Source organism: Crotalus tigris, unplaced genomic scaffold (genome assembly GCF_016545835.1).
Source record: "Crotalus tigris isolate CLP2741 ecotype Arizona unplaced genomic scaffold, ASM1654583v1 scf7180000017576.4783729, whole genome shotgun sequence".
NCBI lineage: Eukaryota > Metazoa > Chordata > Lepidosauria > Squamata > Viperidae > Crotalus > Crotalus tigris.
The window spans coordinates 1,227,715-1,244,456 of NW_024096487.1; the positions used below are offsets into that span (position 1 = coordinate 1,227,715).

The 16,742-nt window shown below is 36.7% G+C and overlaps 1 protein-coding gene across 8 annotated transcripts in view; it reads left to right on the plus strand.

The window, feature by feature from the left end:
* CKAP5 (cytoskeleton associated protein 5) overlaps positions 1–16,742 on the plus strand; it is a 68,409-nt gene that overhangs the window by 18,561 nt on the left and 33,106 nt on the right. For all 8 annotated transcript variants that reach the window (XM_039358128.1, XM_039358170.1, XM_039358177.1 and 5 more), the window contains 18 exons: positions 1,119–1,325; positions 1,865–2,036; positions 2,759–2,891; positions 3,109–3,212; positions 3,502–3,615; positions 4,200–4,304; positions 4,795–4,884; positions 4,973–5,137; positions 6,378–6,506; positions 7,171–7,353; positions 9,167–9,280; positions 10,564–10,674; positions 11,344–11,436; positions 12,678–12,863; positions 12,951–13,045; positions 13,798–13,855; positions 13,931–14,056; positions 14,526–14,662. In XM_039358128.1, the coding sequence (XP_039214062.1) occupies positions 1,119–1,325; positions 1,865–2,036; positions 2,759–2,891; positions 3,109–3,212; positions 3,502–3,615; positions 4,200–4,304; positions 4,795–4,884; positions 4,973–5,137; positions 6,378–6,506; positions 7,171–7,353; positions 9,167–9,280; positions 10,564–10,674; positions 11,344–11,436; positions 12,678–12,863; positions 12,951–13,045; positions 13,798–13,855; positions 13,931–14,056; positions 14,526–14,662 (2,322 nt within the window). The remainder of the gene's footprint in view (positions 1–1,118; positions 1,326–1,864; positions 2,037–2,758; positions 2,892–3,108; positions 3,213–3,501; positions 3,616–4,199; positions 4,305–4,794; positions 4,885–4,972; positions 5,138–6,377; positions 6,507–7,170; positions 7,354–9,166; positions 9,281–10,563; positions 10,675–11,343; positions 11,437–12,677; positions 12,864–12,950; positions 13,046–13,797; positions 13,856–13,930; positions 14,057–14,525; positions 14,663–16,742) is intronic.

Sequence of the window (16,742 nt, forward strand, 5' to 3'; positions counted from 1 at the left end):
CTCTTCACATTATAAAAATATTTTCACTTAATACAATGCATGCATTTAAACTGTCTGTAAATGTAGCAGAGAAGTGTTCAGCATGCATGCCTATGAATCAGGTCTTTTCATGTATAATTTTTATTAAAGCTTTTAAACTAGAAGATAAAATCTAACAAACTTTAGAATGTAAAGAAAAAGAAATCAAAGAAAAACAAGGTGCAAGGGGAAAAAAGCTGAAGAAAAATTGAAAAGAAAGGGAGAAAAAGTATAAATTGGCTTCTAATACTCTTCACAGCAGTTAGAAGTGCAAACATATTTTAACCTCTCTTTCTCTAAAATTACATCATATTTACTCTTTTTTCTATATCTATCCCAGGGGTGGGCAACCTTGGCTCTTTTATGACTCGTGGACTTCAACTCCCAGAATTCCTGAGCCAGCATGGCTCAGCATGGAAACCTCTCCCTTTCCCCTCAGCATGGCTGGCTCAGGAATTCTGGGAGTTGAAGTCCACAAGTCATAAAAGAGCCAAGGTTGCCTACCCCTGATCTTTCCCATCTAATCATTGAAACCAGAAGTTACAAATTTGTTTGTTTTTATTTTTACACAAAAGTCCATAAGAGACTTCCAATCAAAAATAAATGTACATAATGTCTTTTCTTTAATCAAAGAAGTTAATTTCTCCATTTCAGCAAAATCTCTCAACTTTAACAACCGTTCCTCCATTGCCGGTAGCATCAAACGTTTTCATCTCTGTGCACACAGTAATCTCGCTGCTGTGATCATATATTGAAATAATTTTCCATGGCTTTTTTCTAACTGTTTATCCATTAATCCTGAGTTCTGGTTTCAGTTGAATAATGTGTATGAATGAGGTTGTTAATAAATATCCTTGAATGCAAAAAAAGAAAAAAACGCTTACATTTCAGGGAAATTTTTCAGATTTTTAGATCTCTTAGGAATATTTCATAAATGCAACAAAACCAATCTTAACTTATCTTGCAATAAATATAACAACATATTGAAGAATCCTGTGTTTAATGGAAATCAAGTATTGCTATAAGGTGGATGAGAGGGAATCAAATTGTTCATTCTGTTGTTGACTAACTGTTGTTATTACCCTTTTTCCTTTTTTAAGAACAACAGGTGAGGTGGTATCTGGAGTTGTAAATAAAGTGTTCAATCAGCCTAAAGCTAAAGCAAAGGAACTAGGCATAGATATATGCCTCATGTTTATTGAAATTGAGAAAGGGGAAATAGTACAAGAAGAACTGCTTAAAGGCCTGGACAACAAGAACCCCAAGATTATAGTGGCATGCATAGAGACACTGAGGAAAGCACTAAGGTAAGATTTAATGGAAATTTAATCAGACTTTCTAAGAATAAGGGAATTTCTTATAAATAATTAAATTTTCTATTACTATTTTCCATTTAAGTGGTCATTGGAAAAAAGCTAAATTATATACATTGCTCAAGACTGCTCTCATCACTTCTGAGGCCTTCTAAAACTTCACAAGATGCTCACTGTTCTCAAAATTGTGAGTGCTCTTCTCATGATGCTCTGGAAAACCTCAGAAGCTTTCTGAAGCATCATGAGAATGGTGGACATGACCTTTTTATGAGGTTTTAGAAGCCTTCAGAAACCTTTTGAAACATTGTAAGAACAGCATGTGCTATTTGCAGAATAGTGTCAGTGGTCTTTAGAAAAAGGCCTGGTCATAAGATGTCACCCTTTATGATTACATTGCTTAGTGACTGAAGCGGTATATAAGTCTAATTGCTACAGCTATATTCTGTTTAGAATGTCTAAATATTTGTCAAAGAGTGTATGTAGTAGCATTAAAGTAATAACATAATTTAACTAGTTGCATGTATATATTTCAGTGAATTTGGTTCAAAAATAATCGCCCTGAAGCCAATAATCAAAATGTTGCCAAAACTTTTTGAATCTCGAGAGAAAGCTGTTCGAGATGAAGCCAAACTCCTTGCAATTGAGATTTATCGATGGATTAAGGATGCTCTTAGGCCTCCATTACAGAACATAAATTCTCTTCAGGTAAGTTGGGGGCATGTTGTGTTCTGATAATCTTAACAGGAAGTGACCAGTAAACAGAAGGAAATGGATTTTTTTTTTCTTAAATGTTTTAGATAATTGAAAACTTTGTTTTGGAAAATTATTCCTTTTAGATACAATTCTAATAGAGGAAATTTTATAACATAGGCATGGGCTCCAAGACCTGAAACGACTGGAATTCTAACAAATCTCATATAGTGTCTTCAAGAGGCTTGGAAAAAATTGTGTTGTCTTATCCTAAGAGTTAACAGGGGATCATCCAACATCAAGCTTTAAAGATGAGTTCTCTCCTGGAACCTCTGCTAATTATTAGCAGATGTCAAAAAGCAGCAAAAAGATGTTGAACTCATATAATGTAGTAATGTTCTTAGTAGGCCTTCTTTCTGTAGCAAGTTATTTATAATGAATTGTATTCATATAATCGCTCACTTCCTCCACCTTGCATTTGTTCTAATTGTAACACTTGAGTGGCTAATAACAAGCCTAAAATGTAGAGGAAGAAAAAATAGAAAAACAGTTTAAAAATCCAATACAGTAACAACAATGTGCCCCTTAATCCAGTTCACCATATGTTGGGTCAAGTCCTCAAAAGCCTTCCTAAAGAGCTATGCTTTTATACCTCTTTGAAGGTAGGGAATAGTCCAAACATCAGGGGGGGGTCAAGATTTTGTTTATGCATCTTTCTGCTATTTTAATTCTTGTAGTTAAAAGAACTGGAAGAAGAATGGGTCAAACTGCCATCGTCTACTCCCAAGCAGTCCAGATTTCTGCGATCCCAGCAAGAAATGAAAGCAAAGTTTGAGCAACAGCAGGCAGCTGGTGGAGATGCAGATGGAGGTAACATTTGATCTGGAACTTCAACCTTGAAAGTGTTATTAGGAAAAAGGGAAACTCACCAAACTGACAAAAAAGTTAGATGCATATCAGTATCTAGACAGTATCATTAATTGCACAGAAGTTCTTACTCTGGGAATTTTGATCATATGGTTAGTAAAATGTAGTATTGTAGTGTAATTGGCCTGTACGTGGTTGTGTCTGATAGCTGTTTCCATAGGGGGTGATGATGGTGATGAGGATGTTCCACAAGTAGATGCTTATGAACTTTTGGAAGCTGTTGAAATTCTCTCCAAACTTCCTAAGGATTTCTATGACAAAATAGTAAGTAGAGATAAAACAATATGTTAATATTAATCTCTGTAACTTCCCTTTGTATCAATACTGTGTCCATTAACATATCTTCAAAATAATTTATCTTTTCTGCTACTGAATGTATATGGTGTCATGTCTAAGAGGTACTATTATTAGGAACAATTGCAGTAGATCATTGTGAAAACACAGTGGTATTGTACGTGTATTTTTTCCTTGTACAAATAAGAAATGACATGTGACTAGAATGTATCACTTCCAATAATGCATATATCAAGGTCTTTAATGGTTTGCCTTGCAGGAGGCCAAAAAGTGGCAGGAAAGAAAAGAAGCTTTGGAAGCAGTAGAAGTGCTGGTTAAAAATCCCAGATTGGAAGCTGGAGATTATGCAGACTTGGTGAAAGCTCTTAAGAAGGCAAGATTCTCTGTATTACTCAAATGGACCTCTCAAATCTAAACACAAGGTCTCAGTATTAGTATAGTTATAAGGAGCTTTTAATCTTTTATTGGTAAATATAGAGTGCTTAATTATGTTTGCTCACAGATTTAAGTGGATAAGAGATCATAATAGCATAGAAATAGAAATAAAAATAATTGAACAAGTTTTTGAACTCTTTAAGTAGGTAGCAAGTCAGCTAGCATTAGCTAATTGCCCAGAATCTGTGGTTTCTTGCTTTCTAAAATTCTAGCATTTACTATCTAGAATAAAATCCTGAATTTCAGCTCATGAAACATAATTTTCTCCTCTATTTGCACACCACAGGTTTGCACACCCCACCAAATAGAGCATATTTTGTGAGTGTATAGGAAACCGGCAGGGGAAAACAATCTCTCTCCCATTCTTTGTTTGTGAGCTGTTAAATTGGAGAGTAACTCTGAGATAGTTTAATATAAATTTAGGTGAATGGCATGAGGAGTTATAATCAAATTCATCTTTAATTTGGTCAGAATTCATTTTGAAATTTTACACCATTAGATTGTGATGCTCTTTTTTTACAGGTTATTGGAAAGGATACAAATGTGATGTTGGTTGCTTTGGCTGCCAAATCCCTTGCTGGACTAGCCACTGGTCTCAGGAAGAAATTTGGACAATATGCTGGTCATGTGAGTATAATGTGCTCGGTACTTGTTTTTAAATTCTGTGTCCATAAAATTAATTGTGGAATAAGGATTTGGCACCAGCCTGATACTAATTTCTACTGAATGCGTATTAAATCTTCCTTTTATCATATTTCTAGCAAATTTTCTTGTGGATTTTGTTTTATTAAAAGAAAAAGGATTCTGGAATTGTTATGGTTGAATATCCAGGAAGATAGGGGAAAATGTTTCTAGAGGAGTATTTTGTTGTGATCTGCTTCAGAAGTTGGTTTGGAATAAATAAAACAGTTTTGAAAACGGCAAACATTTTTCTTTTTAAAAAGCTGCTTTAGCTAGATTGTAGCATCAGAGTGTTTCTTGATGTAATGACCTTTTAGTGTGATTAGATTATTTTCTCTGTCCTTCGTATGGGATAGTGATGAAGATTTCCTTGTCTTACATACAATTGATACTGGGGTGGATGCACAATTTGTAATGTCTTGATAATATCCAATAGGTTGTCCCAACTATTCTGGAGAAGTTCAAAGAGAAAAAGCCTCAGGTTGTGCAAGCCTTGCAAGAAGCCATTGATGCTATCTTTCTTACTGTAAGTGAATTGATACCAATACTCTGAAAAAGATTAATAGGTTCTTCTTGAATAGTCAAAGTGAATCTCTCTTGTCCCAATAATTTAGACTACATTGCAAAATCTCAGTGAAGATATCTTGGCTGTAATGGATAACAAAAACCCAACAATCAAGCAGCAGACGTCTCTTTTCATTGCACGAAGCTTTCGTCACTGCACTCCTTCTACCCTTTCCAAAGGTCTCCTGAAACCATTCTGCGCTGCTCTCCTCAAGGTAAAAAAAAAAAAAAAAAAAAAAAAAATCTGCAGAACTTGCATTTGAAATAAAATAATAGCTTCTATTGCTGGAAGGTATTCTTTACTAATACGTAAGTTGGGATGTTCCAAAATATTGATGTATATTGTGGAAGAATTTATCTAGGCAGGACAGAGGTGTTATGCAGAACAAAAGAAGCTGCCCAGAGTCGCAAGAAGGATGGCAAATAAATTTAAATACCGTATATTCCGGCGTATAAGACGACTGGGCATATAAGACGACCCCCAACTTTTGAGAAGATTTTCAGGGTTTAGAAAGTCTTCTTATACGCCGGAAAATACGGTACAATATTGAATTTCCGTTTATAGATGAGCACAATAGGAGCTCCATTCCTTTGCTGCTAGAAAGCGAGTGTTGCCCACCACTGCTTCCCTAATGCTTCCTGAACTCAGCTGGTATTTTTTCCCCTATATATTTTATTGATTTTTTAAAACATAAATCACTTAATAGTTGGTAAACTGTGTGTTTGCTGGGTTTATATTTGTAAAGAAAAATTTAAAAATTTAAATGGGATTTTTGAATGCTTTGTCCTGCTGGCTGTGGAATTCTGAGAGTTGAAGTCCACATGCCTTAAAATTGTCAAGGTTGAGAAACACTGTGTTAGTGCTTATTTCTGTAAAAAAAAAAAAAAATAGGGCTGGCCACTAGGGGGCAGATTGGTTTTAAATTCAGAGAACAGCTACCCGGCGTATAAGACTACCCCCCCCCCCCCGACTTTTGAGAAGATTTTCAAGGTTTAGAAAGTCGTCTTATACGCCGGAAAATACGGTAAATATATAAACATCTCTTTCATATCCAAGCAAGGAGAAAACCATGTAACTGGTTCATATTTTTGAATTCAGTTTCTTCATTGCCCTCCATTTTGGTTCAGCTGAAGTTCTCTGAACAGAGACGTTCCAAGCCAAGCTTTATGTAAAATACAGATCAATTCAGAGGAGAGAAACAGAAATCTTTCACTTTATAGCAGGGGTCCCCAACGAACAGGCTGTGGCCCACTACTGGGTCATGTCCTATTCGGAACCAAGCCACGAGAAAGTCAAGCTGCGTGCCCTTGCCCGCCCGCCACTTGCACGGCCTGGTTCCCCGTTCCCCCCACCAGCCCGCCAAGTTGCAAAGGTTGGGGACCACTGCTTTATATGATTCTGTGAATCAAAGCTCCATCAAGCAAAGTACTCAGATTTTCTTTATTTCACCACAGCATATTAATGATTCGGCACCGGAGGTTAGAGATGCTGCATTTGAAGCCTTGGGCACTGCCCTAAAAGTGGCAGGTGAGAAAGCTGTGAATCCTTTTCTAACAGATGTGGACAAACTGAAACTAGACCGGGTAAGTAACACTAAACCGTCCTGTGTATAGTAGAGTTCAAATAGGATGTTATTTGAGGAGCCCTGAGAATAAGTCAGTGAGTTAACTATTAATATTTTCAGTGGATGAACGCGGGGCTTTGACTTGCCATCTTGGAACATGGTATGAATTTTAGGTTCTGTAAAATAGTGAAGTCATTTCTATCAGATAAATTGTGAACCTTTCATTATTTAAAGCTTGTGTTGGATATACGAAGCAAACAGCAGAGTTTCAGTCTCAGGAAGGGGCCATGTGCATATTTGAAACTTTTTTTCCCCCAAATAAAATTTTATTTTATTCAGAAAATTAAGGTAAAATACAGACTCCAAAAAGAAAAAAGAAAGAAAAAGAAAGATTTTTTAACCAAAACAAAGATAGACAAAACATTAGAAAAGATAAAAACATGAATTCAAAAGGACAAAAATATGTATACGTATATTATCCTCTGAGTTGAATACTCATAAGATTGTGATTGTACTGCATCTATACCAGAAATAGAAAAATAGAAAAATCCAAATAATTAGTGCCAATATCAAGAATTGTAATTTTTTGTAATTTATGACACTTGTCAAGGACCTAGGAGAGTTTAGCAACTGCTAGATGAAGTATGTTAATTCTTTTATGTTAATCTAATTTTGCCTACTAGATTAGGGAGTCTGCTGAAAAAATAGAGTTGGTTGGTGGAGGTAAAGTCAGTGGAGGAGCTGATAGAAGAGAAAACAAAGCTGCGGCTGGCAAGACTCCAGTTCTTTCTGGAGCTGCAGGGGACAAGGATATGAAAGATAACTCAGCTAAATCTGGGCCACCGAAAAAGGCTCCTACTACTAAGGTATGAAAATTACACACTGAATTAAAACAGATTGAATTTGCATATATTCAAATGAGCACAAACTCATTGCATTTTCAGAAGTGACAGAATAGATTACATTTCCTTATGAGCTAAATTTTATGTAGGTGTTTTGAAAAAAAGTGTCCAATTTTTAAAGAAACAAATGTAATGTCAGGATTGCTATGTTTGACTTTTGCATTCAGTATGGTCTGTGTATCTTGTTCCCATGAAACATTACAAAATGAACATTGGAATTAACAGGCTTATGCACACACTACAAGAATGGCAAATTCAGTAAAGTTTAATTAGATGGAAATTTTCCCAAAGAAAACAGCAAAGTTCTGGAATAGTAGTTAATATTTAAAAAAATAAAAAACAAATCAGCAGTGGGACAGACCATTTTCCCAAAGTAAGTTTTCCATTTTGGAAACCACAACAGGACTTTTGCTTAGGTGATAGTGCAGTGGTTCTCAACCTGTGGTTGGGACCCCATTTGGGGTCAAACAACCATTTCACAGAGGTCGCCAAACAACGCAGTCCACCATTTTTTCCCCCTTTTCCTTAGCTGTGCTACTCCCTTTTATTCTATTGCAGTGGTTCTCAACCTGTGGGTCGGGACCCCATTTGGGGTCGAACGACCATTTCACGGGGGTCGCCAAACAAGGCTGTCCACCATTTTTCCCCCTTTGGCCACGCCCCTGGTGATGTATAAGTGGTTGGGGGTCACCACAACATGGGGAACTGTATTATGGGGTCGCGGCATTAGAAAGGTTGAGAACCACTGTTCTATTGGCTTTTGAAAGCCAATAGAATAGACTCTCTTGAATACAGTCTAATTCTATTGGCTTTCAAAACCAATAGGAATTGTCCAGGCTGTCTCTGCCCTGCTAAGCCCGCCAAAAGTCCCATTCTGCAAATGGTGCTGCACCAGTTGAGTGGTCCTCGACTTACGACTGGTTGAGTAGTCCTCGATTTACGACCGGTTGGGGGTCGCGGCATTAAAAAGGTTGAGAACCACTGTGATAGTGGGAAATATAGAAGGGTCTCTGCTTTGAAATTGTATGAAGACTCCAGTTTAGATGCTCTTGTTTTAGTCATCCGTGGTTTCAGAAGCTTCTGCTGGATGTTATTTGATGTTTTTGTACTTTGCTGTTGCCATTGCCAGAATTCAAACCAACAATGGTCTTTTCACCATTGTTTTTGATTTGGCTGAAATTTTCAAATACTTTTTGAAGACTGATTCAAAAATAATCTAGTTGCACAGTATGTTTTTCCAGCACTTAGTTTTTCTGTAATTAATATGTTTTTGGAAAGTTATGAGTCTATAACAGAATTGGAAGGGACCTTGGAGGTCTTCTAGTCCAACCTCCTGCTCCGGCAGGAAACCCTATACCATTTCAGACAAATGGTTAAGATAGCATATAGTAGAACCAACATTCTTCTTTAGTGCCAAAGCTATGAAAATATGCTATTATCTACATTAACCCATCTTTAGAAGACAATATTGTCTAGATAGAATAACTAGATACTATAATACCGGCAGAATGCTGTCCTATAGTGACCTTCCACTTCTTACTCCTTGAAAGGGTTCTCCTAAAAGTCAGGGTAAGTGGTCTGACTTGGGAAGTCTAGGAGGAAGGAAGGATTGTTGAACATTTATAAGCATAGTTCCCCCCCCCCCAATCTTGTATCTGAATCCAGTTGGTGATGTTTTATTCCCTTTCCCTTTAATCATCAATTTTTACAAACACCTTTTGGAAAACAGTGAATTATGTGCTCATTTCAAATATTTTTCCACCTCTTGTATGTACAGGCTGGTGGTCCAGTGAAGAAAGGGAAACCAGCTTCAGCTGGTGGAGTAGGAAATACTGGAACAAAAGCCAAAAAAGGAACTGAAGTAAAAGAGATATTTGAGCCAGAACTCTCAGTAAGTGAATTCTGTGCAAATTGTGTATTTAAAAATGTTTCAAAAACCAATGATGGTCTTGCTCAAAATAGTTGTTATTCAGTTACATGTGCATGAGATTCGGTGTTTCATTTGGAACATTTTTATTTCTCTAGTATTTTATGTTACATTAGATTTCACTTGTTCTATAAATCTTATGAGTGTGCTGATAAACCTAGGGGGCATGTTTTCCTGCAGGAATTCAAAATGATTTCAATTGACGTGATAGTAGGAATGTGAACAAATTAGAAAATGTTATGTTTCGAACCTTGAACAAAACATTGCACCCTGGGAGTTCTGCCACACTGTTTCAGACTGGTCATGGTTTGGCAGAACAAAACACGGAACATTTTGTTGTGAGTTTTGGATGAAACAAAATCTGAGATTCCAAATGATTTTATTGGGGCAAGTAAGGCTGGTATGCACTGCCTGCGCATTCCCTTCCCCCTATAATCATTTTCTATGCAACTTATCCCCACAGCCTATCCAAACCCAATTTTTCCAGCAGCTTTTCTCTCCTTCAGCCTCTGTGTCTACTGTCCTTGCTTTTTCATGTTGTTTCCCATTTTCCAAATCCATTCAGCCTGAGGCAACCACATTTCCATCTATATGCAAAAAAAGAATAATTCCACTTTGTCCATGTGCTCACTAATGCACCGAAAACACACATGCTTCAGGAACAGCCTGGGCTGCAACAAATTGGCTGATCTGTGTACAGCATAGAACATTTTGCACATATCTCATTGGCAGAGAATGACTGTCCCATTTGCCAATTGTGGTTCAACATCTCAAATGTATTATTTCTAAAACTAGAGTCAGTATTTAATTTTTTGCCTAATGTAAATGTCAAATTATTGGTCTTCATATGAATATGAATTTATATTCATAATGGGGAAAGTGCTACGTACTGTATAGCAGTTCAGCAGAATCCTTGAAGGAAGAATCTCAAGTCTGAGGAGAACAGTGCTGTAGAATGAAATCCATTTTTAAATAAAGTGATATGTGTACATGCCTACATGGCACAGCTGTTCCATCATTCAAGAGGCTAGTCACATAAGCAGGAAAAGATACATTGGGTTTAAAAATTACTGTTAGGCACTATATGCGTATATCTATGTGCTCTGAGGTAACAATTTCCTTTGAATCGAGGTTGCTGTGCGGTAGTGAACCTGATACAGGTCAAAATGCCAAATAGCCAGATGAAGGCATATTGGGAATGTACCAGTAAGCTATTAACAGGCATGCCATTTTTCTTTTGTTAATAGATAGAGATGTGTGAGGAGAAGGCTTCGGCTGTCCTCCCAGAAGTTTGCATACAGCAGTTAGATAGTGGCAATTGGAAGGAAAGGCTGGCTTGCATGGAAGAATTTCAAAAGGTAATAATGACAAGATCTTCTAAAAAGTGTCTCACCCCTATAAATATTTGTTTGTTCCATAGTAAATTATTTTGGCATTTCACAGAAGCCTTTAGTGTCAGACTGTATTTCATGACTTTTCAGATTATTCTGGGTACTGCAAGTTTGTTAGACCAGATCTGATCCTTTTTTAAAATACATTAAAGATTTAATTTCTGTAAAATCTGCACTAGTCAGTTTCATACAGGGAGGCATCCAATTAACAATAGTTAATTCCTTACTGTGGAAAAATAAGAATTGGTTCAAACATCCTATCACTTTCACATTTCTCTTCAGAATAAAGTTTCTAAAATAAAGCTTGATTTGTAAATAAAATATATTTGTAAAGAAAGAATAATTCTTATATGGTTTGGATTAAATTTATGTTTACAATATTTACAGTTTTCAGACCCAAACCTAGATCATTTTTGATCTACTTTTATCCAGCTTTGGGTTTGAAGACTGCAAAAACTAAAGGTAATTTCTTTACAAAATTTTCCAGTGAAGGAAAAAATAATATTGTTAAGGGCTATGGTTTTTATGATGCTAAACATGAAATGTATCTGAATGAATGTAGGTTTATAGAACGCAGTTTGGCAGTATTTATGTTCCTGCATTTCTCACAGTTTAACACTGTTCTTAATCTTTAAGGCTGTTGAGTTGATGGATAAAACTGAAATGCCTTGCCAGGCTCTAGTAAGAATGTTGGCGAAGAAACCTGGATGGAAAGAGACCAATTTTCAGGTAGAACAATATTAATTTTTAGGGTTAGTTCTACTAACATTAAATTTATAATTAATGAACTTTATTCACAAAGTTACATTAGAATTGAGCCTGGAATTCCTTATGTGTAGGTTTGACCTTTTAACGTTTAAAAGCTTTATGCAAGGAATTTAATCTATATTTCTTATTTGCATCCAGCATAATAATATATATATAAAGAAAGATGCTGAGAGCTGTGTCAATATTTATAGTATCTATATTTAACCTGCATGTGAAAAACTTCTAAATTCTAATTCCACAGCATTAAGAGCCTTTTAGGCCCTAGGCCAGTGATGGCGAACCTTTTGGAGACTGAGTGCCCAAACTGCAACCCAAAACCCACTTATGCATTGTCGGGTGCCGGGTAGGTGTGGCCCATTGGGTGGGCGTGGCTGCAGTGGTAACAGCAGACTGGGTGGGACTAAAAAGTTCAATCAATTCCAACTTTGCAAGATCTTTTTTTTTCCTGCGAGAAGTTGAAATTGACTGATTGAACCTTTTTTTTTTGTACACGGCGACGGAGGCCTAAAGCGAAAAGGTTTTATAAAACCCAGCTGAAGGCCTAGGACTGGGGCGATGGCACATGTGCCCACAGAGAGGGCTTTGAGTGCCGCCTCTGGGACCCGTGCCATAGCTTCGCCACCACTGCCCTAGGCCTTTAGGGATCCTCATTTCCATAATATCTGGATACTAGCTTATTGTCGGGCACAAGCAACCAGAACAACTCAAGAGTAGGCCCAAGTTGATAATTTTATTGTTAATCCCTTATATTACAAAAATCTCACAAGACTGTCTGCCTTCCCTTGGGAAACGGCAAATAGAGACCTACAGGTTTAACCTCAGGTGTTTCCTACCCCAAAACCAACACTAAGCTGGAATGTCTCTTTAATCCCCCTAGAAAGTCCCCCTTTCCTTCAGCTGGTGAGTCCACACAGTTACAAAGCTATTCTCTGAACTTGTATTTTTCAAGGAAAAAGTCACAATGCATTTTGAATGTATGTATAAATAAAGTAATATCAAGTATATCTAATTTTAGGGAATACAGCTTAAAAACATTTTTCGTCCTGAAAATTTTGTCTGCCGCAGACAGTGTGGTCTGGTTGTGCCTGGTAGATAATGCAGATTACGCACTAGTCATGTTTGATGAAATGGCAGGTCTCAAATCTTACTGTGCAGCAGATCATTGGCTTGAAAATAGCAATGGTTCCACTTCTTGTTTGCAGGTGATGCAAATAAAACTTCATATAGTTGCCTTGATTGCTCAAAAGGGAACCTTTTCCAAAACATCTGCACAAATTGTCCTGGATGGCCTTGTGGATAAGATTGGTGATGTGAAATGTGGTAGCAATGCCAAAGAAGCACTAACAGCAATAGCAGAAGCCTGTCAGCTGCCTTGGACTGCTGAGCAGGTACATATATATTTTTCAAAGAACACTTACTATCACAAGAACTATTGCTCATTTATATCAGTTGCAAATAGTCTCCTTTTGTTCTAGGTTATGTCCATGGCGTTCTCCCAGAAGAATCCAAAGAACCAATCAGAAACTTTAAACTGGCTCTCAAATGCCATTAAAGAGTTTGGGTTTACTGGGTAAGTCTCAAAATTAGAGTAGCATGCTGCTTACCTATACATGCTGTTTATTAAATAACTGACATAAAAGATGGATTAGCACACAGAGAATGTTAATAGCAACCATGCTAATACACCTTATTATTTGTATATTTTTAGATGAGATGAATGTATATTTATATGTTTGTTACAGCTGTTATATGCATGTGTGAACCAAGTTCTTTCTCACTATTGTACTAGTTTTGTACAGTCTGGTACTCTTCTTTTACCCCAGTGCTTTATTTTTTGTTTATATAGAATGTAGTTAGAATTTAGAATCTGTTGGTGTAATGTGAGCCCCCAGACTCCATTGCCATCCAGTAGGGATTTTAAAAAAGGAATATAAAATGTTTTTATCATTTTGAATACCCTTTGCATACCTTAAAAGTTCAAACACATTTTTTAAAAAGAGGAATAAAATATTACTGTGTCCACTTGCTTGATGTGAGACAAATTTCCATCTTTCCCCATGATCCCTGGAAATACAAAAAACATGCGGAGCTGGTTGAAAAGTATTCATGTGTCATTTCTTTAAAGAAATGCATTTCTGTTATGTAAGATGTGTCCTGTTATTTTGAGAAGCAGTTCCATCATAGCCAATACTATTATCTCACATTTAAATTTCATAACCTTTTGACAAAGTGGTTGAGAATGTGTAAGGAATGTTTATATTTTTCACTGCTCTATACAATTTTATGCTATATTTGGCTAATCTTTATTGTCTTCTCTCTCAGATTGAACGTGAAAGCATTTATCAGCAATGTTAGAACAGCTCTTGCCGCTACAAATCCCGTGAGTATTTTTTCCTTCAAGTTAAATTCTTTCACTCTGTGAATATTGAGCTTAAATATCTTTATTTCCTATTAGGCTGTGAGGACATCCGCCATAACCTTACTAGGCGTCATGTTTCTGTATGTTGGTCCCCCTTTACGAATGTTCTTTGAGGATGAGAAGCCTGCTCTTCTTTCCCAAATAGATGCAGAGTTTGAAAAAGTAAGTTTTCTTTAAAATGCTAAAACATTTATTGTATGGATGATCATTTCGATTGACTCCAGTATCTTTCTTAATGTTGCTAATAACCCAGTGAAGTAAATGAACAATCTACTAAGTCGGTCTTGGAAGATTGGCTGATGATTGACTGAAAATGACTTCTAGTGTTTCAGATGGAAATGTTTGTCAAACCGTTATTAATATGAGTATTAATTCTTCAAGACTACTATACTCTAAATTCACTGATTGGTGATAGAAACTAAATGTTTGGGTAATACACTAAACAAGCAGCAGGTTCAGTGATGTATCACCCAGTGTCATGTCCTATTTCTTGCCTGATCCTTCCATTTTGAGCATTACTTGCATGATTTTTAATTAGCGCAACACAGTGTTTTACAATCATATGAATTAAAATGCCAAATGCTCCCTATCAAAAAGATACAAAGTAATTTGGTAAGTATATGCATTTCAGATGCAAGGACAAACACCATCTGCTGCAACTCGAGGCAATACAAGGCACAGTATTGGCAATGATGATGGTGAGGAAGGAGAAGAACAGGAGGATTCAGGGAATGATGTTGTGGACCTCTTGCCTAGAGCTGATATCAGGTTTTTATACTTTGTTTCTATTTGATTTGTTTTTATGCTGCTTTTTATTGAAGCCCAAAGCAGGAATTGGTTGACTGATTGTGTGCTATCAAGTCATTATTGGCAGCTCGCGACTACTCGTAGACTTTCTCCATGATAATTTATCCCTAAACTGGTATTTTAGTCTTCCAATGATGCATTCATCACCAATGTAACTGAGTCCATCCATGTTGCTGCTTGGCTTCCTCTTTCCTTACACCTTTCCTAGCTTTGAAGTCTTCGGAGATTTAGATCTTTGCATTATATGTCTGAAGCAGGGTAATTTGAGCCTTGGTGGTTAGTTCACCAAGCGATAAGTGGCATATTTCTTGACTGCTTGTTCTTTACTACCATTGCCAATTCTAAAAATGGTTCTATTGCCAGTTTGGTCCTCTTTAAATTTTAGTCTCATTTTTCACTATGCTCTTTACTGTTATTACTAGAGCTTACAGATCCTTTGCATTTTCAGTTGTCAGGGTAGTGTCATCAACATAGCACAGGTTATTGTTGTTGTTTCTTCAGTTTTAAAACCATTCTCATTTCTTCCATACCACCTTCTCCTAATATATATTCAACATATACCGTATTTTCCGGCGTATAAGACGACTTTCTAAACCATGAAAATCTTCTCAAAAGTCGGGGGCCGTCTTGTACGCCCAGTCGTCTTATACGCTGGAAAATACGGTAGGTTGAATAAATAAGTGGAGAGGATTCATTTTCCAACTTGGATTCAATCTGTTTCCCCTTGTTTTATCTTTATGATGGCTTCCTGGCCTATATATAGGCTTCTCACAAGGATTAATGACATGTTCCGGCATTCCCATTTTTCCTGAAACATTCCATAATCAGTGAAGCACATGCTCACTTCTTTCCAGTATTTTTGACTTTCTCAATCATCCAGAGTGCATCAGCAATAACGTCTCATGTTCCTCAGCCTTTTCTAAAATAACTAAGAACCTCTTTTTTCATGTAGGGCTTATAATCTATGTTGGGTGATCCTAAGTTTATTTTGCAGGTAAAATCAAGCATATTGTATTTCAATTAAATCTCCTTTATTGGTTATTGGAATGTAGATTGACTTCTTCCAGTCTGTTGGCCACTGTGTCATTCTCCAGATTTGCTTGGATAGTTTGGATGGAACGATTACTGATTCTTCTTCTGTTGCTTGCCATACTTCTGTGGGTCTGGCATCAGTTCCTATAACCTTCCAACTTGGAAATGAGCAGCATATTGATCTAATTTCTTCTTCTTGAACTAGAGGTTCTTATAAGTAGAGAATATTTTTGGTGGTATCTTATATTTGACATTTCTACTGCATAATAGTTCAGTTTCCCCCTTCCATCTTTGTTTGATTTCTTTTGAATCAATCCATTTGCAGGGTGTCCTCGACTTACAACGGTTCATTTAGTGACTGTTCCAAGTTACAATGGCATTGAAAAAAGTGTCTTACGACCATTTTTCATACTTAATGACTGTTCAAGCCGCTGCATGGTCATGTGATCAAAATTCAGACACTTGGCAGTTGACTCATGATGGTTGCAATGTTCCGGGATCATATTATCTCCTTTTGTGACCTTCTGACAAGCAGAGTTAAACTCACTTAACAAATGTTTCACTTAACAACAGAAATTTGGGCTCAATTGTGGTCGTACGTTGAGGACTACCTGTATTGGCATTCTTTAGCATATAAATTTAAGGTTAGAGCCTCCTGAATTCAGAGGTCTTTTGAAAGACTCCTTGTTTTTCCATGTCTGTTTCCAATCCCAATGTCTTTACGGATGTTGTTGTAAAACTTATTTCTTGTCTCTTTTAAAAGTTCTTTGAAACTTTTTGTTAAGTTCTTTTCTGAGATTCTTGGCTTTCTTGCCTTTGGGTTCTCCTCCCCTCTTGGCAATCACCAAGGTTTGACTGTGGAAATTGACCGGTTTTCTTCTTTAGCTTAATTTGGACTTTGCCTATGAACAGTTCATGATCCATTCTACATTCTGTATTTCATCATGTCTTTGATGCTATAAGTGAACACCTCCACCCTTTTTATCAATATTGTCAATTTGATTTCTGT